Source organism: Nomascus leucogenys, chromosome 5, assembly GCF_006542625.1.
Source record: "Nomascus leucogenys isolate Asia chromosome 5, Asia_NLE_v1, whole genome shotgun sequence".
In the NCBI taxonomy this organism is placed as follows: domain Eukaryota; kingdom Metazoa; phylum Chordata; class Mammalia; order Primates; family Hylobatidae; genus Nomascus; species Nomascus leucogenys.
Genome location: NC_044385.1, coordinates 40,721,375 through 40,746,622, shown reverse-complemented (window position 1 = coordinate 40,746,622; position 25,248 = coordinate 40,721,375). Strand labels below are relative to the sequence as shown.

Below are 25,248 nucleotides of genomic sequence, written 5' to 3'. Positions count from 1 at the left end.
AGTACTGGCTATATGCTGAGGACCCTACTAAACACCTTTTATGCATGGTCTCATTTAAGACTCTCAACAGCCATGAGGTAGGTAGTATTATTATCTCTAATTTACAAAAGTAAACCAAGGCTCAGAGAGAGACAGCTATTTATCCAAAATCATAGTCAATTAATGGCTGAGTCAGGAATAGAAGCCTGTTTTCTGGGTTCCTGATTTAATGCATTTTCTACCAACATTCTGACTGGTTGAACTACAGAATTGGGTTAAGACAAGCTCTGGTGACAGTGAGTCCATGGCGAAAGTGAACTGATCGTTTCTTTGTCTTATGCTGCAAGGATTATCTAAAAGGGTAGTATGTTAGTCCATTTTCACACTGCTATAGAGAATACCACTCGAGAACTGGGTAACATTTTTTTTTTTTTTTTAAAAGAGGTATACTTGACTCACAGTTCTGCATGGCTGGGGAGGTCTCAGGAAACTTACAATCCTGGTTGAAGGGGAAGCAGACACGTGTTACGTGGAGGCAGGCAAGAGAGAGCATGTGTGAGCACAGAAAAATACCGTTTATAAAACCATCAGATCTCTTGAGAATTCACTCACTATTATGGGAACAACATGGGGGAAACTGCCCCCATAATCCAATCACTTCCCTCCCTTGACACATGGGAATTACAGCTCCCTCCTCCCCCGACATGTGGGGATTACAATTCGAGAGGAGATTTGGGTGGGGACACAGAGCCAAACCACATCAGTTACACAAAAGCATGAATGCCTTACCTCCATCCCCTCATTACCTCGCAAAGGCCATACCACACTACTTGGCAATTATCCAAGCTCATCATAAACTTTCAGACCACACTATGCCTTTGAGGGTGCTTTTTTATCTTTTTGGAACCTCTTTCTCTATCCTCCTTACCCTTCTCTGCTGGTTGAAATCTAACTTTCTGCTTCCTGTCCCTGAAGTCTGAATTAAAGCATTCTCTTTTCCACATTCTCAGAGCACTTTGTTTCACAGTTAGAGCACTTAGCATATTTACCCTGCATTGTTATTAGGTGCAAACCTGCCTATCACCTGCATAAAAAAGTATGGCTCTTAAAGGACTGCATCCAAAACATGCTTCTATAGCCATGTGTCTTCAACAGCACCCTGAACACAGCAGACACTCAATAAATGTTTCATGTAGAGTTAAAATAGGAAACTCAGGTACTGCTACCACAACATTTACATCAAAGAAAGGACTATTCTCAAAGGAAGTAGGGAGTATTTTTGCTCACTCTTCTTTTTGAAAGGACTTTTCAGACAGCCTATCACCATTCCAAGGAAGGTAATGGGGCTATTTTTCTGTTTAGGAACGAGTGGTTTAAGTAATGTAAGCTATGGATCAGTGGTTTGCAATGATGGGGCTGATCGAAAGACAATCACACTCAGCCCTGCTAAGGTTAATGGCATTGCCTCTTACAGAGGAAATATAAAAGTGGAAGATAGGGAAGAAACCAATAAAAACATTTACACACACCTTTAATGGTATGCAGAGTAGAACCCACTTAAATGAATACGAACTAATGAAAACATCTTGAAAAGAGAGTGATTTTTAGAGAAACCTTTTATCTACAGGTCCTATATTTATAGAGCAAACCTTTTAAATAAATACAGGGTAAAAAATGAATTAAACTGGTAATTGTTGTGACTCATTGTGGTTCATATAACTTTCATTAGGCCAGTGAAGTAAATGAACCATTTAACAAAAGGAAGCTCTTCTCCACCAGTTTATGCCACGTACTTCACATTATAAGTAAGAACCTCCTCCGTAGGTACCACAGACCAAAAAAATTGTCTTGGGAAGACTGGACTTTACCCATTCTGCTGTACTTCTAGCTGGGCACAGTCGAAGACTTTTCTAAGAAGAGGTGAAAGAATTCAGTTCAACCAGAAAAATGCATGAAAAGAGAAACATATTTGTCTTATCCCTCCCAATATATGTGAGAGGTATTCTTTCCATGAAACTTATTATTTTTTTCTTTTTTAAAATGAACTTTGATGTCTTAAAGTTACAGGTAGGTAAGGACTATGACGAGGGGGTAGAAATGGAGGCTCAAAAGCAGAGATAAGAGTTGGAATCACAAGGTACTCAAAACTTTCTTCTAAAATCTCAGAAATAATTTGTCAGGGATTTAAATCTTATGCTTGACAGATATTTTAGACCAGTGGCTTAAGAAAAAGGACACTAATATTTCCTCTTAAGATCACCAAATACAAAGAAGAATTACTTGGGACAACTGTGTTCCTACAGCCCTCAGCAACTAATAAAATGTATCTATTTACCAAAACATCTCTGTGGTTGGAGCCTATTTTGTCTCCGAGCTGATTGTCTCCAAAAAAGAAAAGCCTAAGTAAAAGCCAATTCAAAGTGATCTGAATGTCGATGGGGAGAATATACTCAATGCGAATAAGAAAAAAGCCTGGAGATTCAAGGGAGTTTAAGAATAAATAAACGAGTCAATCTGAAGTCAAATACTGACAGGCTAACATAGTCGAAAGATTTCTTAAGTGTATTCTGGATCAACTGGAGTATCCTTTATTCAGTGTTGTATTTATTTGTTTTGGCTCTTTGAGGTAATTTTGGATGCTTATACTCTTAAAGATTATGTTTGAAAATCTTAGAATGCCAGATCAGTTCAGAATAGAGGGTGAAGGTGATACCACGGTAAACACAGAAAGACACCTTTCAGTACCCTGAGGACTCTGCAGTCATGGGGGTGCACTGGTGTGCTGAATGTAAACAATGTTCCCCCTAAGAGAGGAGTGTGCATTTCTTATGCAACAGCTTTGTTACCATATTCAACCTGAAGATGAGTACTGCTGGGCTGAAAAGAAAATATGCAATATAGCCACTGGTTTCCTAGCACTGCCCAGGGGACCTGGGATGGAAATGAAGGAATTCCTAATGACTCGAAATTATTATAATAGCTCATTTTACATATGGCTTGATTGTTCATAAAGTGCTTTCAGATACATCATATCATTAAATCCTTACTAAATCCTTGGGAGCAAAGAAGGGCAAGAAGCATTCGTGACCATTTTACAGATGAGGAAACTGAGGCACAGGAGGTCAGGTACCCTTCCTAAGGCCAGTTACAATTAGTAAGTGTTTCTGTTCTTAAAGCCTTTCACAGCCAGGTGAGCGGTGGAGTCAAGGTAGAGTCTCCCTTTCCCTCCCATCCTTGCACTTACCACGCTCCAATTAGAGGACCACACTCTTCCTTTCAACAAAGTTCCGCCCGAAAGAACTATCCAATGTGTCACTTCGAACTTCACCCATGTTCTGAACCCAGTAAGATCATGAAACAGACTGGGCAAGAGAGACACCATGTCTTTCATGTCTAATAGGAAATATGAGGTGGACATTGCCTTTCTTTTCATACAGGTTCTTGCTTCAACTCTAACCCAGAACCCACTCCTAGTTTACTCTGGCCTCCCTTTGCTGAATCTCTCTCAGCACAAAGATCTCTTCACGTCAGTCAGCTTTGCCATGGAATGAGTATTTCTCTCACACTTTGACTAGTTACAGCCACCTCTGCCTCGTATACAATTTTCTGTCAGAGTGCTGCACTTAGGGCAGCTGATGGCTATGGGCATATGAGGATGGTGGTGGTGATGCAGAGGGAAGATCCAGATGTGGAGCCTGAAGTCCTGCTACTCCTAGCCAAGGCAAACCTTTCTCCCTCACTGGCAGCAAACATTTCGCACCCTGCTCGAAACCATCTTGCTGTATCTGCAGCCCGGGGGCCTCCAGGTACCAGACGCACCCACCACAACATAGCAAGGAAAACTACAAGCTGCTTGACTGGACACTTAAGTACTGAATATCGAGTTCTGCAGAGGAGACGGACTGGGAATGACATGCTCTACGTAGGAGCCCACTGAATACGGACGGCACTGTTCACCATCTTACCGGCAGCAGACTCAGAGACAGCTCACGCTGCACACACTGCACCAGACAACAGGGATATAGCGAAGCATAGGAAATGCATTTAGTTCTGCATTTATAGTAGATATTTATTGAACACGTACTATATGATAGGCACTGGGCTAACGAGAGAACAGTGAGTAAAAAAGAAAAACAACCCTTGCTTTCATGGAGTTCACAATCCACTTAATGTCTGCCTTTAAAGGCATTATTCAGAAAATCATGCACATAAATGTAATATGAAAACTGTGTTAAACTGATTCAAAATCCTACACAAATGACTTTCCAATAAACTTTACAACTTATTGGCAAATGAAAAGAATGATTTCAATCGCCTTTCAAGTAACTTTTTTTTGGTGAAACAGCATGTGTAAGAACAGCAGAGCAGAAATGTAGGAGAAAAAAAGCTGGACAAGGAACCGAACATCAAGGCTCTCGGTTCTACCATGAATCTGCTATTGGACGCATGAGACTTTACTTTTCTGTGATTCATCAGTCTTGTGACTAATGCCTGGAGCAGTATCTGCCATACAGCAGATGTTTAATAAATAAATATGGGTTGAATGAGTGAATGAAATATGTGAAGATTTCGTGTGAAGATTTTTGTAGTTCAATGTAAACATTAAGAAATTGGAGATGAGAAGAGTCAAGTAACAAAGATGCATGTACTGTGCTTACGGACCTGCAAATCAAACTTCTCTAGTAAACTGTGTCAAAGTGACCAAGTGGCCAGCAGGAAAATGTGAGAATCTGACCACTGGTCATACTTTTTCACTGCATCCCTCAGGCTTGAATTGTATTATAATTTAAACTCAACAAATGGACTTTTTCTGATTCCAATTCAGTAGGCTAGTTGGAATAGCCAACCCTGGCTAGCAACTTCACTGGTGCCATTCTAAGCCTTCTCTTCAATATTTACAGAATAAAAAGCAATTTTGGTTTGAGCTTTGAGCACATTAGATTTTGACAGCTTGGAAATGTCATTCTCAAAGCAAGGACTTCTCACATGCATAGAATTCTGGCTCTTAACTATTCTATAAATGCAAATGCAAATATCCTTGACCAGAAAACCTTGAGCATCATGTTCTAAGAATGTTAGTGAGATTACATGAAGTTCTTTTTAACTGTATTAGTTTCCATCCAACATCTACTAAATTGAATTAGAGTAAAGTGGGGAAGGCCTAGGTTCGAAAGGTGGATGCCAAAGAAGTCACATTTTAATTTCATCTCCATCTCTCATTTATGGATGCTTTCTAGCTGTCAGCCAGTCAGTCAGCAAGCTTCATTCCAAGGGAAACACGCTGGGTGACTGGCCATCCAAGAATTCAACATGATATGACTGGCGTATCTGAAACTGTTCAGAAACACTATGTCTTAGCCAAGCTGCAGCTTTACATGCTGGGTCCTTTCTGCCCCTAGGCCTTTACCCATAATGTTCCTTTTGTTTAACAAGGACTTTGCATCTTCCCTCTCATACACATAGAAACTGCAAATTCCATCTATCATTTTGTCAAGAGTGCCAGAAGCCACTGATTGGGAAAATATCTTGATGGCACATTTCTTATTTAAAAAGGAGATTCCCAAGAACATAAATTTGCAAGGCTCAAGGAAAACTAAACAAGAACAAGAAGAGGCTCAGAGAAGAGAGGGAGGGAGGAAGAGAGGGCAATGGTAACATGGCAGAGTGACCTAAGTGCTCTTAAAAACGGAGTTGTTTAAAATCAATGTGATGCGGTTAGTATGTTCTGAGGCTTTACTGAAGTGCCCCAAATCGCCCTCCTACAACTTTACCAAAGCCAGCTGTACACATAATTTCTTTTTTTTTTTTTTTTTTGAGACGGAGTCTCGCTTTTTCACCCAGGCTGGAGTGCAGTGGCTCAATCTCGGCTCACTGCAAGCTCCGCCTCCCGGGTTCACGCCATTCTCCTGCCTCAGCCTCTCCGAGTAGCTGGGACTACAGGCGCCCGCCACCACGCCCGGCTAATTTTTTGTATTTTCAGTAGAGACGGGGTTTCACCGTGGTCTCGATCTCCTGACCTCGTGATCCGCCCGCCTCAGCCTCCCAAAGTGCTGGGATTACAGGCGTGAACCACCGTGCCCGGCCACACATAATTTCTATAGGTACATCAGACAGAAATATAGAGAAGGTGCTCAACCCAACATATGGGCACAGGACATGGAAAAGAGCATTGCACGGCTTGGGGGAAGATCTATAAAGTAAACTAACTCAGCAGGTGCAGGAACTGACAGCTAGAAGAGAACTTTTGCTGTAAGCATCCCCAGAAATGCACAGAAATCCTGGGATAGGCTTTAGATTTCCTCAGGTTGTGGAATGGTGGGTTTGAGCTAATTTTAAGGAGCAAGAAAGCTCTAAGTAACATCTAGGAACATGTATACACTTCAGCATTTAGGTCAAATACCTAACAAGCTCTTCTCTGAACACTTCTAACTTTACTTTTGTTGCTTCTTGCGTAGCCTTTATCACTTGTGCCTCTACCATATGCCCCAAACACCATCCAAATAACTTCAGGAGATCACAATCACATTTTATGCAACTATCTGCCTAAATATCTGTATCCCTTTCTAGAATATGTACTCAAGGAGCACGGGGTTGGTATCTCTTTTATGTGGATATGCCCACTGCCTGGCACAGGGATTATATATTAATAAATATATGTACAATTAAGAAAGATCAATTGGAAGGAGGGGAATAACTTATGATTATGCATTATTTTCCCCTGAAAAGACTTAAACTCCTGAACACAAGATTCATTCATTTACCCACTTACTCATTCATTCACTCACCCTAAAATATTTATTGAGTGCCATTTTGTTTGGAATATAATACACTAGTTTCTGCCCTCAGGGAGCACATAGTCTAGAATAGTGGTCTCCTCAAAACACAAATTAGGGGTGTCCAAAGAAATCACTGGAGCTTCCATTTATATTGTATCTTTTAAAAATAAGAAGTCTTTGAAAAAATGATGTTTATTTCTAATAATGCATTCTCCCTCACGTGGTACCAATGTCAGGTGGTCATGTGTCACCCATGGTCTGTGAAGTATCCTGAGGAAAATGTGGAATTCTGCAGACTCTCTCTCACTGGCTTCACTTTCAGCATACTGTGACATTTACTATTTTCATTGGCTGGTGTTCAGTCAAAGTCCTAATAGATTATAAGGACTACAGATTACACATTGTAATATAATACATATTTACTCAATAATGTAATACATAATGTATGTAACACTATAATACATATATTACGTAGTATATCATATGACATTACATCACCATACTTGTATGTCATATGCCATTGTTATTCCCTGACCTCAAGTCTATACTTTCCCTGGGGTAAGGGGACAGAACATATAGTCAATACATTGAAAACCTAACAATACGAATTATTTGAGGTTATTATAGCTGCTGAGTACAAAACATTTCAAAGCACACCACTATCCGTTATCCCTGTTTATTCTCAAAGCTCTCCCAAGAAGGATGAAGCAGGCACTCGCTTGCTATTGATCAAGAGAGGAGTTTCCTCGTCCTCTACATCTTAGAATTATTACATCAAATTAACATATTCAAACAATCTAAAGTTTGTAGTACATAGTATTATTCGACCACAGTCCATTTTCGTGCCTCTCTTATGAATGCACAGAAAAAAATCCACAGAGATCAGAGCCCAAAACTCAAATGTTCTACACACTTACATGTGATTGGGCTATGAAACTTTGTTAGAATCTTTTGTTTCAAAGCTATGATTTCCTAGTCAATTTACAGAGAAGTACCACCTGAGTCTCCTACTCTGAGCTGCTTTCCACATCGGCCTCACTATCAATTCTGCTCAGATAGAACTGAATTCAACAATATCTGCTGAAAGAACAGTGGAAAGGGGTACAATGGAGATGATGGGCAGGACCTGCAACAACCAGTCTCGACTGGCTATTCCTAGCACCTGCTTTTCTCTTCTTTCTTCTTTTTCCCTAAGAGGAAGTTAAAGGCTATTAACCAGTGATCTACAGCACAGGCTTCTGTTTCTTCTCACCATTAAAGACAACTTGTAATCATTTCCTCTCATAGGGCCAGCTTCTCGAAGTATTTAATTTACCATCTTCGCTAAATAATAGATAATTCATCAGTCCCCTACCTTTCATTAAATGAATCCAAACTATAACTGCCAGAGTCTCTGTAAGTATAAGAGAACCCATGAGTTCACAAGCATAAAGTCAAAAGCAAAAATCTTCAGCCAGTGCAGCTTTATCTAAGGGGAAAAATGCGTAATTTCTTTTAAGATTTTTCCTCTGGCTCCCTTCAAGGACCACCAGTTGGTAACTACTGGTGGAGCACACGCTAAGGTTTACTTGCATGCCTTTCATGATATTGTGCTGCAAATCCACTAGAACTGAAAGGACATAGACGTTCTGCACTGCTACTTTTAGAACTGGCTCAAGCTCGGACAACAAGGTGCTTCATTTTCCCTCTTTCTATTGTTTAGGATCCTACTTAGAGTTCAAAGCTGTAACGATGCATTAAACTGAAAAGCTTTCAGTTTGGGTAGCATTTGCAATTTTAAAAGAAGATAAACCTCTCTATGGAGTTAACATGATCTGTGAATGTGGGACCTGCTAGGAATCAGATATCCTAATGAACTTTGTCTTGCTCACTTGAAATGGAGAATTAACCAATTCTTTTAAATAATTCAGAAATCTAAAATGAAAGGAATAGGGCACAAATTTCTATTGTACTGCACAAAAAATGGGGAATAAAAAAACATTTTATGTTTTCAATAAAACTATACTCCTACATCTTTTGCAAGTGAAACACTTTCAAATTTATTGGCAATCATAATTGTTTTATGCCATCTAACAAACATAATGGCATCTGGTATAAATACCTTGCAACTAACCTCATTTTATAGTCTCCACCTCCAGCAGAAAAATCAAATGAAAACTCAGTCCATTGTTTAAAAACATCTATTAAAGTACCATATACTCATAATACTTGAGACTGTAGAAAAAAAGAACAAAGTGTTCATAAAAAAAGCATGTAATTTTTCTATAAAAATGTATATTTTGTCAAAAAAAAAAAAGAAACTTAAAAAGAAGATGTCCCTGGCACCTGGTTCATGTCTATGAGGCAACGAGGTGGATAGAGAGAAGGTGAGCTACATTTTATTGAGTATCTATTATGGATTGTTTTGTATTATGTATTATTATGTATCTATTATGTATCTATTATGGATTGTTGCAAGTACTCAGCACTTTCCACGTATCTACATCCAGACATATAATCCACACGGAAACAGTCCTGTTAGTTCTGAGGACGTAGTTAAGCCTGTGGGTGCCTGAACAAGGCTGAGGTAGATACCTGGGAAGATGAGATAAGAAATAAAGGAAGAGATGACGATCCTAGATGAGAGCAAAACAAGAGGAAGGAAAACGAACTAACGTTGTTTGTGCTCAGAACAAAACAGCAACGAAAACACATTTCCTGGGAAGGTGATGACATCGCACCTTATACATTAGAAAATAAAAGTTTAAGAGTTTAAATAACGTATTCAAATTTATACAATCAATACATTATAGAACCAGAGTTTGAATTCCATTCTTTCTCTAATATAATGTCATGGTTAAGCAGTTAAGACTGGACTTAGAGTGAGTTTGAATACCCTTTATGCCTTCTTGACTGTGAAGCAAGCTACTTAAATTCTTTGTGTCTCAGTTTCCTAATCTGTAAAATGGGCACACTAATAGCACCTACCTCCACAGGATTATATTAAGATGATATAATATCATGAATATAGAACTCAGCACAGTGCATGGCTCTGGTGGCCATGAATAAAAATGGGCCACCCTGATCACCTGGTGCAAGGAACATGGTTGCCTAACAGGGCTGCTCCTCTGAATCCACCACCACATTTGCTTAAAGGCCACACTTCCTCCAGGCTGTTTCCAGCCAATCACTGAGGGGGAGGATACCAACACACACCCATTCCTATAAAACACAGAATTCTTCCAACAGGGCACTTAAGCTCAGGGACTCTCCATTGGCATGGCCGAAATTTTCTTAGAAGCTTACTCCAGGAGCAGTGGCTCACACTTGTGACCCCAGCACTTTGAGAGGTTGAGGCAGGTGGATCTCTTGAGCCCAGGAGTTTGAACCCAGCCTGGGCAACATAGTTGAGACCCTTGTCTCTACTAAAAATACAGTAAATTAGCGTGGTGGCGTGTGCCTGTAGTCTCAGCTATTTGGTAGGCTGAGGTGGGAGCATCACCTGAGCCTGGGAGGTTGAGGCTGCAGTGAGCCGTGATCATACCACTGCACTCCAGCCTAGGCAATGGGAGTGAGAGCTCTGGGATTCTTCCAACTCAATCCCTCATTCTTCCCTCCTCCTTTCCCACCTCTCAGAACTGTACTGCAGCCTAAAAGTTCTCTCAACCTACTCTTGCTCTGTCCCCCTTTATATTTTATAGGTATAAATAAAGATAAATCTCTTGCACATCTAATCCTATCAGGACATATTCTTCTTGGAGGACCCAAACTAACATACTGGCACACAGAAAGTCCACAATGAATGTGAGCTACTATTATGATTATTATCACCAAAAATCATTATTTTTGTTACTATCTGGCTTTAAGCCCAATAGAGTTTAACCCTATTTCCACAATTATTTTCCTTGAATCTATGAACATTACTCTTTTTTAAAGCGGGAGGATTCAAAGGTTACACTATATTTCTTTAACATGTTCAAACAAGATTTGTCATACCTAGCAAAGTTGTCCCAATTACAAATGAAAACATATACATTTATCATTCCATATTGCACATGAAAAATATGGCCCCTTCTATTTTCAAGTTTATCAGAAATGCCATTTCTCTACTTCACCTTTGGATGTGCAAATTCCAAATGCTCTATTATTTGACTGATTTCCTATTTTCATCATCTTTCATGAGTAAATGGTCTGCCAGTAACTGGATGTATGGGCTCACATAGTGTCCCAGTGGCTTACTCAATTAATATACGACTAATTAAACTTATACACTCACTTGCATGGGCTGAGTGGCTCTCAACTATTATACTGTACCTATTGACTGTGCCTCACAAGTGGTTTATTGTTCCAAGAAAACTACTGGGCTAGGTACCAGCAGATGCGGGAGGAATGGAATTTAAGCAGCCAAGTCACTAGAACTTTGTAGTACTCTTCCCAGATTTCATTTTCAGTGGGTTAAATTCCAGTGGTTTGACCTTTTGTGATCAGTGAAATCATCACAGACTAATCAAACCTTTTCATACACTGCTGTTACTATTGCCTATGTAACCTCCACAGGAGTATGTGGAGAATTACAACTGGTTGCCAGATAAAATACAAAACTTGGTCTAGACAAACAATGAATACTTTGTTTGTATAAGTATATTCATGCAATACTAAAAAATTATTCATTGTTTATCTGAAATTCAAATTTAACTTGGCGTCTTGGTTTTTTTGGGGGGGGGCATTGGGGACAGAGTCTCGCTCTGTCACGGGTTTTGCCATGTTGCCCAGGCTGGTCTCAAACTCCTGGCCACAAGTGATCTACCTGCCTCGGCCTCCCAACGTGCTCGGATTACAGGTGTGAGCCACCGATGTGCTACATCTGGCAACTATTAAGGAACAAAATCCACCTTCATGGTGAATGTATGTGAGACCTGGGGGTTATAATCTGATGGGGTCACAAGAGCAGGGTTAAGCTGAAACTCCACAGATTTAGACCTCTATTTTGAGAAATAATTGTTTACACAATTGGGTATGTGAAACCAAATATTATTCCATGGAAGTAACTTGGCTTTTAGTAATACATGCACGAAGGAAAACCTTTGGAGGTCCTAAAAGATATTGCCATGACAAATCAAAGAGTCTCATTCCTTAACAATGCTATGAATTAGGCCTTCGTGTAGAACTCCACACTAAACTCTGTCTACTTTGCTTCCCACTGAACACTCAGTATCTAGAACAGTGACTATCACAGTGTAGGGGCTCAGGACATATCTACTGTATCAAGAAATGAATGGACTCGTATGTGCATTCTTCCAGAGTATACCATGGCTTTTCAAGGATGTGCCATATCTTTTCCTTGGCTTACAAGATCCGATATGATTTGCCTTCCTGCTACTCATCTCCAAATATTCTCTCCCTTGTTTGTATCCTTCAAGCCACACCAACCCCCTTAGTGTTCTTCCAGCATGTCTCAGGGCTGTTTTTTTTTTTGTTTTTGTTTTTGTTTTCGTTTTTTTTTGAGATGGAGTCTCGCTCTGTCACCCAGGCTGGAGTGCAGTGTTGCGATCTTGGCTTGCTGCAAGCTCCGCCTCCCGGGCTCACGCCATTCTCCTGCCTCAGCCTCCGGAGTAGCTGGGACCACAGGCGCCCGCCACCACGCCCGGAGAATTTTTTGTATTTTTAGTAGAGACGGGGTTTCACCGTGTTAGCCAGGATGGTCTCGATCTCCTGACCTCGTGATCCACCCACCTCGGCCTTCCAAAGTGCTGGGATTACAGGCGTGAGCCACCGCGCCCGGCCAGTCTCAGGGCTGTTATATCTAATGTTCCCTCTTCTTAGAATAAAAGTCCCTAATATCTGCATAATTCACTTCTTTGACTTCATTAGGACTTAACTCAAATGTCAACACATCAGAAAGGCCTTCCTCTACCACCCTTCATAAGACAGTATCCATGTCCTCCCTTCTTTAATCCCTTATGTTGCCGCCTTATTTTCTTTTATAATGTTTGATGCCACTTGGCATGTGACATGTGTATTAATCAGCTGATTGTCTCCTTCCCTAAGAAGGTAAGCTAAATTAAGAGCAGGATTTTCTGTTTTGCTCAGTGTGATGCCTAGAACATGCCTGGTTCTTAGAGTGTATTTGATAAATACCTGTTGAATGAATGAATGAACAAATGGTGTCTTTTCCCTTTTACTAGACTATCAGGTTCTCAAGAGCAGGATGTCTGCTCTATCTCTTTATTCCCTTAACACATCCAATACCTAGTCCAAATATATTCAGCAATTTTTTTTTTTTTTTTTTTTTTTGAGACAGAGTCTTGCTCTGTCACCCAGGCTGGAGTGCAGTGGCGTGATCTCTGCTCACTGTAAGCTACGCCTCCCAGGTTCATGCCATTCTCTTGCCTCAGCCTCCCAAGTAGCTGGGACTACAGGTGCCCGCCACCACGCCCGGCTAATTTTTTTGTTTCTTTTTTTTTTTTTTTTTTTTTTGCAGTAGAGATGGGGTTTCACTGTGTTAGCCAGGATGGTCTCAATCTCCTGACCTCGTGATCCGTCCGCCTTGGCCTCCCAAAATGCTGGAATTACAGGCATGAGCCATCCCGCCTGGCCTATCCAGGAATTCTTAAGAATGATCTGTTAAATTACTTATGAGAAAACTGAGGTACAAGTCTTTAAGTGACTTGGACAACTGATTTTCCCTTAACAGATGCTCAGTGTCAGGCTTTCAATAGCAACTCTCTTTTGCTAATTTGACCTATTCGGAAGCTGTGATTTGGCTTCTTCTTGTTCATCTCTGAGTTTACAAGTGCTACTTGCTGAGAAACTCTCTGGTTGTAAAACACCTACAGAGATCTAAGAAAACACTGACTTTCCTTCGTGGAGAGATTGTTGGAAAGCTATTCCTATTTTGCTGAGCCTTGCCACAATATCCTTACATTCCTCTTTTTGGATATTCACCATATGATGCCTGTGGATAAGCCATATGAGACTCCCTGGTTCCCTTTGGGTTAAAATCAACCAAGTATAGAAATTCACAACTGAGATGGGGCAGAGTAATCTGCAGCAAATAGTGCCCCCTCCCCTCCATCCCTATTTGAGATATCCCAGTAGATTTCCTTAACAACAAGCTAATGCCAGGGGGAAAAGAGTTGCCTGGAGCTGAGTAAAACCTGAAGAAGAGAAAAAGAATGAGGAAGCTGCAGGGAGAAAAGGTGCCAAAAATCCTTGTGGCCACATGAATTTTTCTAGCAGGCAACTAATCAATCTGGATTAGTGACTCCAAATCCCCAAATACATTATTTATATTACATTCAGTTTACTAATATTATCCACAAATAGGTAATTCCTTCCAAAAAATAATGTACAGGCTTAAAAACAACAAATTCACATTCAAATTTAAAATCAGAAGTGACCCTATTATTTGTGGCAAGGAAAGCTCATACCCAATTCCTGACCCCAGCTCGCCCCCCTGATCTTTCACCACGCTGGTTTTTAATTGATGGGGAGGTATGAAAAGTGGCCATTAGAAGTGGTCCTTCCAGGGATATCTCTGTCAAAGGGTCCTGTCATACTAGTTCCAGGCTTAGATCACAGGGAAAACAGAGCAATGGCAGATGGAGCTGTAGCCAAACGCCAGGTGCACCTTCTACCGCACTGTGATTTGATGATGGCTCCTCATTTGATTTCCTTTTTGAGCCCAATTCAAATACTGCATAAATTGTATTGCTTCATATTTTCATATTTTTAGAATCTAGATCTATGTATATATTTACATAATTCCAGATACATTCTAAATACACACTTTAAAATGCTTTTCTACTTGGAACGTTACATTCAATGGGCACTCCTGGGTCTCTCCTGGGATAAGAGTCACAGGCACAAATGAATTTGAGGACCAGAAAGAAATCCCTTTTTTTTTCTTCTTTCCTGTGTAACTCTTTGTGTGTGAAGGGCTGGAGGTGGGGGGAGTGGGGAGGGGAAGATGTCTGAAACAGACCACCCAGTCAGTCCATTTTAGAACTTGAAAATCAGGGGAATAGGATCTAAAACATTTCCTATTTTGGCTACTAGCCAACTAACCTAAAGTCTGTTCAGCTAGTTATTCTCTGTGTGTAGACAATAAAATACTCATAATGTGTGAGGATAAGACTACTTTAAAATGGCTACAAATCTCCCCCCACACCCCCCATTTTTCAGTTGAAAAGGCGCCTTAAGTACACTGGATCCCGTGGCTTAAGCTCTGCAGCCTCCACTGCGTCATGCACTTGGGGAAGCCCCCAGCCTAGGATGGCACCTCATCTTTCACAGAGAAAGACTCAGGAATTTCCTTTGTCTGGAGGCATTTCTAAGGAGCCTTTGCAAACAATGATGGGTCACACCTGCTAACGATACTTAAGAAAGCAAAATTCACCTAGTTTCAGACTGAAATTTCAGATGAAACCAAATTCTAGTTCCCTAGTCTCTTAAAGAAGAGAGACTAGCTCCATTGCATTGCTGAAAATTCATCAGTCAGAATTTAATTATACAGATCTGGAAACCAGAAGGCATTTAGGTTTTAATGTTTCCCTGAGTTGGGACCTTTACATATTTTAGAATATTGATCATAACTGTTATTGCTGCTATTTTAGTGGTCACTCTACTGTGTCTATCCCTGTGGGGTTTTTTGAAGGAACACTGCAGAGAAGAACTGTTGTTAGTAATTGTAAAAGAAAGTCATGCAAATTATGAAATATTGATAAATTGCATTTACAAGTCAATGGTGCTAGAATGCTCCTTCTTTCCCAGTAAAACATAAACTACAAGGTTGCATTGCCTCGAATTTTTTTAAATCACCCAACTAAATGATACATTCATCAAAACAGTTCCTAAAACAAGCAGTCCATCCAGCAGTGACCATTTTTGCAGTTTTGAATTATCGGTTTTATTTTGCCTTCCCACTATATATAAATATTGCAATATAATATTGTAATATAACTACTATAAATGTGAGGAGGTAGTAAAAACAATTTAAAACATTAAACAAGAAGACCCACAATTTTTAAAGAGAATAATGTCAGATAAAAAAATGTTCATCAAAAAGACAAAAAGAAATTTATAGGTTTCTTTTCTCAGCCCCAAATTACAAAGTAAATCCTACACATAAATCTTTTTTTTTTTTTTTTTTTTTTTTTTTTGAGATAGAGTCTCATTCTGTCACCCAGGATGGAGGGCAGTGGTGCGATCTCAGCTCACTGCAACCTCTGCCTCCTGGGTTCATACGATTCTCCTGCCTCAACCTCCCGAGTAGCTAGGATTACAAGCGTCTGCTGTCACGCCCGGTTAATTTTTTTTTTTGTATTTTTAGTAGAGACTGGGTTTTACCATGTTGGCCAGGCTGGTCTTGAACTCCTGACCTCAACTGATCCACCCGCCTTGGCCTCCCAAAGTACTAGGATTACAGGCGTGAGCCGCTCTGGCCGGCCCTACATATAAATCTTAAGTCAGGAAGTCAGTTGCATTAAAACTTAATTTCATAAACATTAAAAATTCAATGAGTTAAATAATAATGCATGAAATACCAACAATTGCGGATGAAAAGAAGTATATTCCTTGTTCACCTAGCAACATTTAACAATGATACCTCTTTTAACAATTCAGGATGTGAACGACATAAATGAAGATGGTGAACATGAATGCTAGATTCAACCAATACTCCAGGGTAATTTTCAAATTGGCAGGTAGAGCTGGAAATTTTCAAAATCTGGGGCAAGCATCATGATTAATGGGCTTCCACTGATTGCAAAGACCCATCTGAGGGTTGATGCCACCAACATATGTGCAACTACCAGATAAATGAGGAGGAACAAACATGATTAAACCTAAAGGAAATCATCTAAATACCAATTCTGATTTCTTGTTATAAATAACACATTTTAAAAACCACTATGATAAAGTTACTACTAGCAGTCTGTGCAGGTGATGAGAAATGGCAAATAGACGGGAAAAATAACCAGGTGAAGATAGCATTTCTTTCTGGCAAGGGAGCCCCACATTTTCTTTTTTTAGTTAAGGATGCTTTCACGGATAACAGTGAGAGCCAGTGGGGGTGTGTTTTCAGAGTGCCAACGCTGGCCTACACTGTTGCCTCAGTGTTGCCTCAGACACTGACTCAGTGCAGCCCTACAGAAGTGTGCCTTGAATTAAGTAAGGAGGCTATCACATGAGCTTTATCCTCATTAATGACTGACCTGATACACCACAGAATGCAAGCTTTGGAGGACAGTTCACAGGCCCTGTAAATATCAGGCAGGCATTTCAAATGCTCTGTCCCATAAATATGTTTAAAGTAACCAAAGTATGTCATGGGAGTTCACAAAAGTTGTTTAAATAGATGTTCTAAGTCAAAGTCCAACAAACAAGGCTTAAAACCTTCAGGAGCTCTGGAAAAGCCAGATTCAGTGATATACCAAAGGATTAAATGATACCAATCAGAGCTGGGAACTTTGTCTGAACTGCATTCCCTATGGTAATCGAGCATCATGCATAAACTGAAATGGTGATATTTCAAACATCTGACCACACCTGCTCATTGAAGTGGGGGTGGGGGTGGGCAGGAAGGGGAGAGGGACAACTTGATGTCCTATTCCCATTAGTACCTAGCCCCCAGCTTTGGCTTCCTAGACCTACTAGTCACATCTATTAATCTCTGTCCATGCGTCTGAGTACAGCCTTCCCCCACACCTAAATTAGGTTTACAGCTTCTCCAGAGCATTTTTTTTTTTTTCTTAAAATCTCTAGGTAAATCAAGAGTGAATAGATAGTCCAAAAATATTTGGGAGTAATGACAATATATTCATCTACTTATTAATTTTATTCATTAAGCAAATAAGTATAGGTACCCACTAAGTTCAAGGCACAGATCTACGGGCTGTGCAGGATTTTTTTTTAAAGGAATTTATCATAAATCCTACCCTTAATCAGCTTATAGTTTTTAATAAGCCAGATTCTATTTGGTTTGTGCCAAGGAAAAACTCAGCTAAAATTAAAGACATCTAGGAGGAGTCTCTTCTTTCCAGAATCACCTTCTTGAGCACTCATTCTGAAGGTTCCAGCAACTCTGAATCCTTTTTGCAATTCCCTGGTTCTCAAACTCATGGGAGATGAACAGATTGTGAGGATAAAACCAAACGGGAAACCAGATGTGGCACCATGGGCATTGTGGGGATTTGGGAAACCTATGTCTGGCATTTCAGAGCAGGGTAAGTACCCACTAAAGATGTCTCAAAAAGTCTTGATATATTTCTGACGCCATACCCTTCCACTCCAAGGCTCCCAGCTTTGGACCTCTTGAATATACATACTCGTTGTAAATATGACAAGCTTTAACTGGAAGGTAGTAATAGTAACCTTCCTTTGAGTCCTTACTGTGAACCAGGCAGAATGCTATTTTGTATGCATATTCTCAGTTTAACACTCACGAGATACGTCCTTTCAGTATTTTATTTCTTTTTTTTTTTTTTTTTTTCTGAGATGGAGTCTTGCTCTGTCACCCAGGCTGGATGAAGTGGCGCCATCTTGGCTCACTGCAACCTCTGCTGCCTGGATTCAAGATAGTCTCCTGCCTCAGCCTCCTGAGGAGTGGGATGACAGGCATGTGCCACTATGTCTGGCTAATTTTTGTATTTTTAGTAGAGACGGGCACCACGTTGGCCAGGCTGGTTTCGAACTCCTGACCTCAAGTGATCGACTCACCTCGGCCTCCCAAAGTGCTGGGATTATAGGCATGAGCCACTGCACCTGGCCTCCTTTTAGTATTTCTGTTTTACTGGTAAGAAAGCTGAGATTGGGGTGTACCTTACTCAGTCACTCACCTATTATTTAATTTGAACTCAGGTCTTTCTGACTCCAGAGGCAGAGTTTTTACCCATTATATTATACCAATTTTGAGTTTCAGAGATTCTGATATTTTATCTCTGGGCTTCAGATAATTCCTTCAAAATTCCCATCAAATGCTCTAATTGGACAAAGATTTGTTTTCTTTTACAGTTGAGTCTTAAGGGAGTACAAGAAAAGAAAGCAAAAATTCCACAGAAAAAACAGACTAGTTGGACAGGGAAGAAACAGCTGCATCCACTTTACGTAAAGTTACATGGCCCAGTTTACGGTTTGGGATGAAACAGCGTGTTACCATTTGTCTATTCATTCTCCATGGTTTACTAGGGAAATACCATTTGTTTCCCATTACCTTTCTTAAGAGCTAGGATAAAAAGAATATTATTTTTTCGCATATATACAAACATACATATATATACACACACACACACATACATATACATGAAGTAATGAGTTCCCATTTTATTTGAAGAATCAAGTCTGTTACTTCTTCAATCAGCAAGATTCCAAAATTTCTTAGAGCTTCGTTGATACACCTATGAGAGTTCCCTCTTTCAAAACAAAAACTAAACACACAAAAACCTCTCAGGAATTCATCTTCATATCCTGAGGTAACGAAAAAGAGGAAACATTCTCTTGATCAATGCAACACCAGAGAGTAGAACCTTATCTAATGCATGTACATACCAAGCCCTGAATCTTCATTTATTCCTTTTGGGATTATGTGTCTTTAAGGAAGAGAGAAAAATCATTTTTCCTCCACTAACTTCATCTGAGATTGACAAGAGGCAGAAAACTGAGTAGGCTGATAATTCTTCAACTGGGGCTAAGATAAGCCAGCTTCTACTACTTTTTCTTTGAAACAAATAGAAAACTGAAAGATAGGAATTTATTACTTTATCTCCTAGATATTAATTCTTTCTTTCTTTGAACTCACATGATTTCCCAAAAATGACAGCGTAAATCCTTGAGGTAGCATCAAGTGATCTGAGGTTAAAAGTGAACTTGGCTAGTATCTCTCTGCCTTTGGCCAAAAAATCCAGGCTCAATCCTGGTTGCTTTCTGGAATGGGAAACACACAATATTGGGATTGCAGGCAGCTCCAGAAAGGCATGCCAGGCCTCTCATGCTCTCAATTTATATTTGCATGTGAACAGCTTGTTGGCCATTTTATGAAGACAGATGAATCGCAGGCCTGCTAGAGGGGCGGCCAGACCTAAATACGCGAACTACACACCCGTACAGTCCACACATTTTTGAAGATGAAAATAAAATTATACCTCTGGAGACATCTTTAGGGAGATTATGCACAAATACAATACGTAGAAAAAAGTGAAACTTTGAAGGCATCACCTACAAGTCAAGTGGAAAATAAAGAACGAAACTAGTCTATAAATACCACTCTTTAAAATGTCAACAAAAAATAAGATGTAGCTGTATATGACACTAAAAACAAACCTCCAGAGTTCTCTTTTTTTTTTTTTAACTGCCTGCTTTAAAAAGACAACTTTGATAAAGAAAATATCACCAAAATACCAGGATGAGGAGAGGAATTGCCAGGCAGTCCATATTTAATGCTAGAATCCAGCAATGTAATCAAATTTTTCATGGGTAGGAAATGAAACATATTCTGAAAAATTAGTGATAGGATAGCTAATGTGGTAAACTTGATCCTTCACCCCACAGTACCAACATAATTCCATTTGCCTATCTTTTCCAAAAGATTGGATGGAGATCAACATGGAACAATGTGCAGAACAACAAAAGGAAGAGACTCAAGCAATGGGGCCATTCAAAGTGGGTGAAAAACAAAGTATGATAGAATTATATTGACAAGAAAAATCATAAAAGTCATAATGAACCACAGCTGACATTTTTAAAGCATAAACTCTATGAAAGATACTGATAAGCACATTACACATATTATCTTATTACTCTTCAACAAACAGGTAATATTATTACCCTGTTTTAGAGGAATAAATCAATACTCTGAGAGGTTAAATAACCTATTCAGTATCACTCAGGTAAGAAATAGTAGAGGCAGAATTTGAATGCAGGTCACAGCCTGAGCTTCCGCCGCCCCGCCTCCCCCGAGATGGAGTTCTGCTCTGTTGCCCAGAGCTGGAGTGCAGTGGTGCAAATGGGCTCACTGCAACCTCCGCCTCCCAGGTTCAAGCAATTCTCCTGCCTAAGCCTCCCAAGTAGCTGGGATTACAGGCACATGCCACTAAGACTGGTTAATTTTTCTATTTTTAGTAGAGACATGGTTTCACCATGTTGGTGAGGCTGGTCTTGAACTCCTGACCTTGTGATCTGCCAGCCTCAGCCTCCCAAAGTGCTGGGATTACTGGTGTAAGCCACCACGCCCAGCCCACAGCCTGAGCTTTTAATCACAATGGCATATTCTCCCCACAGGCCCTTCAAGGTAAAGCATTCCACCAGAGTCCTCAGTGCTATCAGCAAAGAAGAACATTTTGGAATTTTATGAGATGATATCTGTGAAAGTATCTAACACATTGGTATATGAAAGGTACTGCTAGTTCACTGAAGTCTCTGTTTTTATTGAAACTGACAGTTTTATTCAATATAAAATTCCAACCCATGACAGTGTTTTTCATACTTGTAGTGCCTGCCACAAATTCAAATTTTACCAGACACTATGATATTCATATATAATGTATGTTCTATTTTAATAAAGCATCTGCAACAGAAAATTTAGATATTTATGCAGCAGTGGAATTTAATGCTGTCCTGTATCCTCACTATTTTATTTTAGACAATTTAAGGTAGAAAAATCCTTCAAAGCATAGATTTTTTTCTTTCTTAAAGGAACTGGCAAAGTGTTGAGCTCCCAAAAGGCTTAAAACTGCTTGTGAATGAATGATCTTAAATCACCAGTGAAGATGATCATGGAGCATTTGCCACATTAAAGAACTAAAATGAAATGAAAAAGCCATGACTCCTCACTTAATGCTATTAAAAAAAATCTGATTTGGTAAATTAACCCCACTTCTCATAGTTTAATTGGGTAATCAACTTTCTTGGGAATTCAGGTTCTCATGGGCACCCTAATAGTGTTTAGGGCCAGGGGGTCCTAAGGCTGCTGGGGTCATCCCGAGAACAAGAAGTTGCCCTATTAAAAGTAATCTACTTGAGTTTTTCCGAGTCTTTGGAGTTGTTCCTACTGTGGGCTACTTCTAGGGTAGGCCCCCAAATCCTCACACTTAGTCGGCCTGCTGGCTGCTGTGGACTCTGAAAGCAGCAGCTAGAGTCCCAAGCTAAACTTACCATTTTCTGGCTGGTCCTTAATGTCAGCGTCACTTGGCTGGCTGGGACTTTCAGATTGACTTGAATCTGAAAAACATAAAAATACAGCCAAAAATTACAGGGTCTGCAAGGGAAAGTGGATCAGAGGTGCCAGACTTTCTCAAAAGGTTCAACCTATAAACTAAGAATGGGAACGTTACAGAAATGACATGAGACATGAAAAAAAGAAAAGATGGAAAGAGAAAAGAAAGAGAGGGAAATGCAGCAGCAGCCTGTGCCTTTAGAGAGGACGCTCCGGTTTGCTGACCACCTACAGTGGCGTTGGCTTTTGCCAGATCACAACTTGAAGCTCTTCAGCAACCATTCTCTTAGAGAGACCATTTCCAAACTGTTCTTCTCCACTATTTATACACTCGAGTCTGATAAAGACTTCATCCTTCATTACACACATCTGAAGCTTGATTCAGAACATAATAAAGTGTCAAAACATATTTTGAAGCTGGTATATAAAAGCAGCCCAAACAACAGTAACAAGTTCTGTTGATATTTAGCTCTGCATTCCAGCAACAGACTACGCAGACTAACACCATTAAATACTAGAGTCCTAATATTCCATCACATTTTCTTGAAATAACTGCATAACTCAAAGAAGTCTTTCTGCAGGTACAAGTTTCCCCACTTTATAAGAATTATTTTTTTCTTGTACTGATGCATTTGGGAGATCCTAAAAGGACTTGTTTGCAAAAACAGATTTTTGTACACCTCTATAGAATTAAACATTTTTTAATTTAAAAATATAATCATATTTTCAAACTAAAAAAGGAATTTGATTAACTTAATTTCTAAATGAAATAATTGAAAATCAAAGTAACTTAATTTTTAAATTAGATAAAATTAACTTAGATCAAAAGAATTTCACAAAATTAGAAACGAGCATATTCCTGGTACAGTTTTTGGGGAGAAGAGAGAAAAAACAGGCAAAATGTTTTAAGGGGAAAAATTTTGATATAAAAATAAAGCGTTTTCTGAGACTTGAAGTCGTTTACAACACTGTTCAAAAGCAAACAAAAAAATTTTTTTCAACAAAACCTCTGTATCTGTGGAGAGCTTGCATCCTAACTTCAACTTGACTTCACGGGTTTAGAATTAGCTGCCTGAAATTTAATATTTCTGCAAGTTTAATGTAAGGTCAAAAGGTCATGACACTTAACTGTGATTAATCAGAAAATATTACTTCTATAGCAACCAAGTTATAGCATCACCCTTCTCTTTCCTGGAGATGCTGCAGAAAGAAGTGGCACTACTAGTGACCTTAGGTCTAGAAATGCTAATTTATTACTTTAAAAGACTCCCTGCTTTTAAGCAAACGAAGATTTTAATTATAAGAAAGTGCTATAGCAAAAAATATCTATTTAAAAATTTTCAGATAATCTTAACCTGGTGACTACAGCAAAAATTCTATGTTGATTCAAAGGTTTAAATAACAGAAGATGCTAAAAAGTGAATTTTTATTTGAGGCTGGCAAAGTGACAGCTTTTATCGTTCTGTAACAATTGCCACAGAGAAGACACAAACAAAATGTATTATTATACGCCAGAAACCTTTAAAGAAATCCTTCAGAATAAACCACAAAAATACAAAACCTGGACTAAAAATTAGAAATGCAAACAAATTTACATTGACCCATATTTAAAATTTTAACTACATAAATTAATATTATATATATCGCAAACAATTAAAAAATACAGCATGACTACCTTTTTTTTCTTCTAGGAAACAAGCCTGTAATTTTGCCATTAGAAATCACACATTAAATATTTTGAGTAGTAATTCAATATATTTTAGGAGAAAGACATGCCTCCATTGTTTTTGTTCTGGAAAATCTTAAACCATTAATTTCTATAACTAAAATGAAAGCAAAATATCTAATTTTGTTTTAGGGAAAATTAAAATTCTTGATCATGTCCCGAAACAGATACATAAAATTTTGCCAAACATAATATTTTCTTTGGAATAATACCAGCAAACATACATCTCTATCCATGTGCTACTTCTACATGTAATATCTTTATAATTAATCACTTCTCTATGAATAAATGGAAAATAGTTTTATCTCAATTATTAGATACACAATAGCCAATTACTTTTCCGATATTTATCCATGAATATTAAAGCAAAAAGGGATCAGGAAAGACCCTAAATTTTTTTTATATAATCTGAAAGTGGACTTCTTTCTTCTTTTCACTTTTTGTTTATATTTGGTTTGTCACCTATCTTTACAGATACATAGCATAATAATAGAAAACATGAACAACAATAAAAGATGAATATTAGGTATGTTCAAAGAAAGTTTAAAATTCTAAGCCACAGAAAAATAAGCAAACCAACAGCAAAGGAGTGAGTGGCAAGAAAATGCTCAGAGCTGGTCTGCAAGGGGCCGCCGCATTCTCGTGAAAGCTCAGATACAAACACTGGAGAAGGCATCTAGCCAAACTGAAAACGGAATTTAATTTTTCTAGTTTTATTCAAAAGCTGGAGACACTGCTATCCATCCGAGGACTGCATACTAAAATGCACCATCCTGCTAAGGGGCAGGCAAAGCCAAAGATCTACAAGAAAATGCATATGATCTCAAAACTTCAATAATTATTTTCTACCCTCGGCCGTTCAATACCATTTTCTTTTTCGGCCAAGAAGGAGCAAAACTACCCAGCCTTAGTGCTATCCTCTGCTGAGGACGCATGGACACTCTTTCTGGTATTGCAAAAGGTCACTGATGCTGTTAAGCGTGGAGCCAACCAGATGACCAAAATTACAAATTAATTTCTACCCATGCATAATTGATACAAATGAAAGATCTCTTTCTCAAACATTTGCATTAAAACACTATCAAGAAGGTTAACAATTAATTTACTTTTCTCCTTTATATACTCCATAGACACCTGTCAGAAGCCAAGGTAACTTTGTGTCTTACTCTTTTGGACAAATATCACGTGGTGGATTGATTTCTACCACCTTAAATAATTAGGAACCTCAGAAAACAAACCTAACTGCATAGAACTGGATGTTCTTCTTATATCTGAGTCTCCCATACCAGTGAGTTTCTCTGGCTTACTGGTTGAAAGCCAGAAGATTTGTATATTACAATGAAGAGAATATTACTTACACTGTGTTTAAAGGATGGGGTTGGAAATGCATTAGGGTTATCCATTTTTTTTTCCCTATCTAGGGATTTGCTTTCTGTTTAAGGAAACATAGACTTCAACCTAACCTTGAAAAGCAATGTTTCTTTGGGTTTTTAAAAAATTTATGAGCAGAAATTTAAACCTAAAATAGACAGGGTTTGCATATGGGAGGCTAGGTTAAGAACTCTTAATTGAACTGGTAG

General features: G+C 39.0%; 1 protein-coding gene across 3 annotated transcripts in view; it reads right to left on the bottom strand.

The window, feature by feature from the left end:
• Positions 1-25,248, bottom strand: part of NFIA (nuclear factor I A) — a 382,195-nt gene that overhangs the window by 159,944 nt on the left and 197,003 nt on the right. For all 3 annotated transcript variants that reach the window (XM_003265156.3, XM_030812923.1, XM_030812924.1), the window contains exon 3: positions 21,882-21,947. In XM_003265156.3, the coding sequence (XP_003265204.1) occupies positions 21,882-21,947 (66 nt within the window). The remainder of the gene's footprint in view (positions 1-21,881; positions 21,948-25,248) is intronic.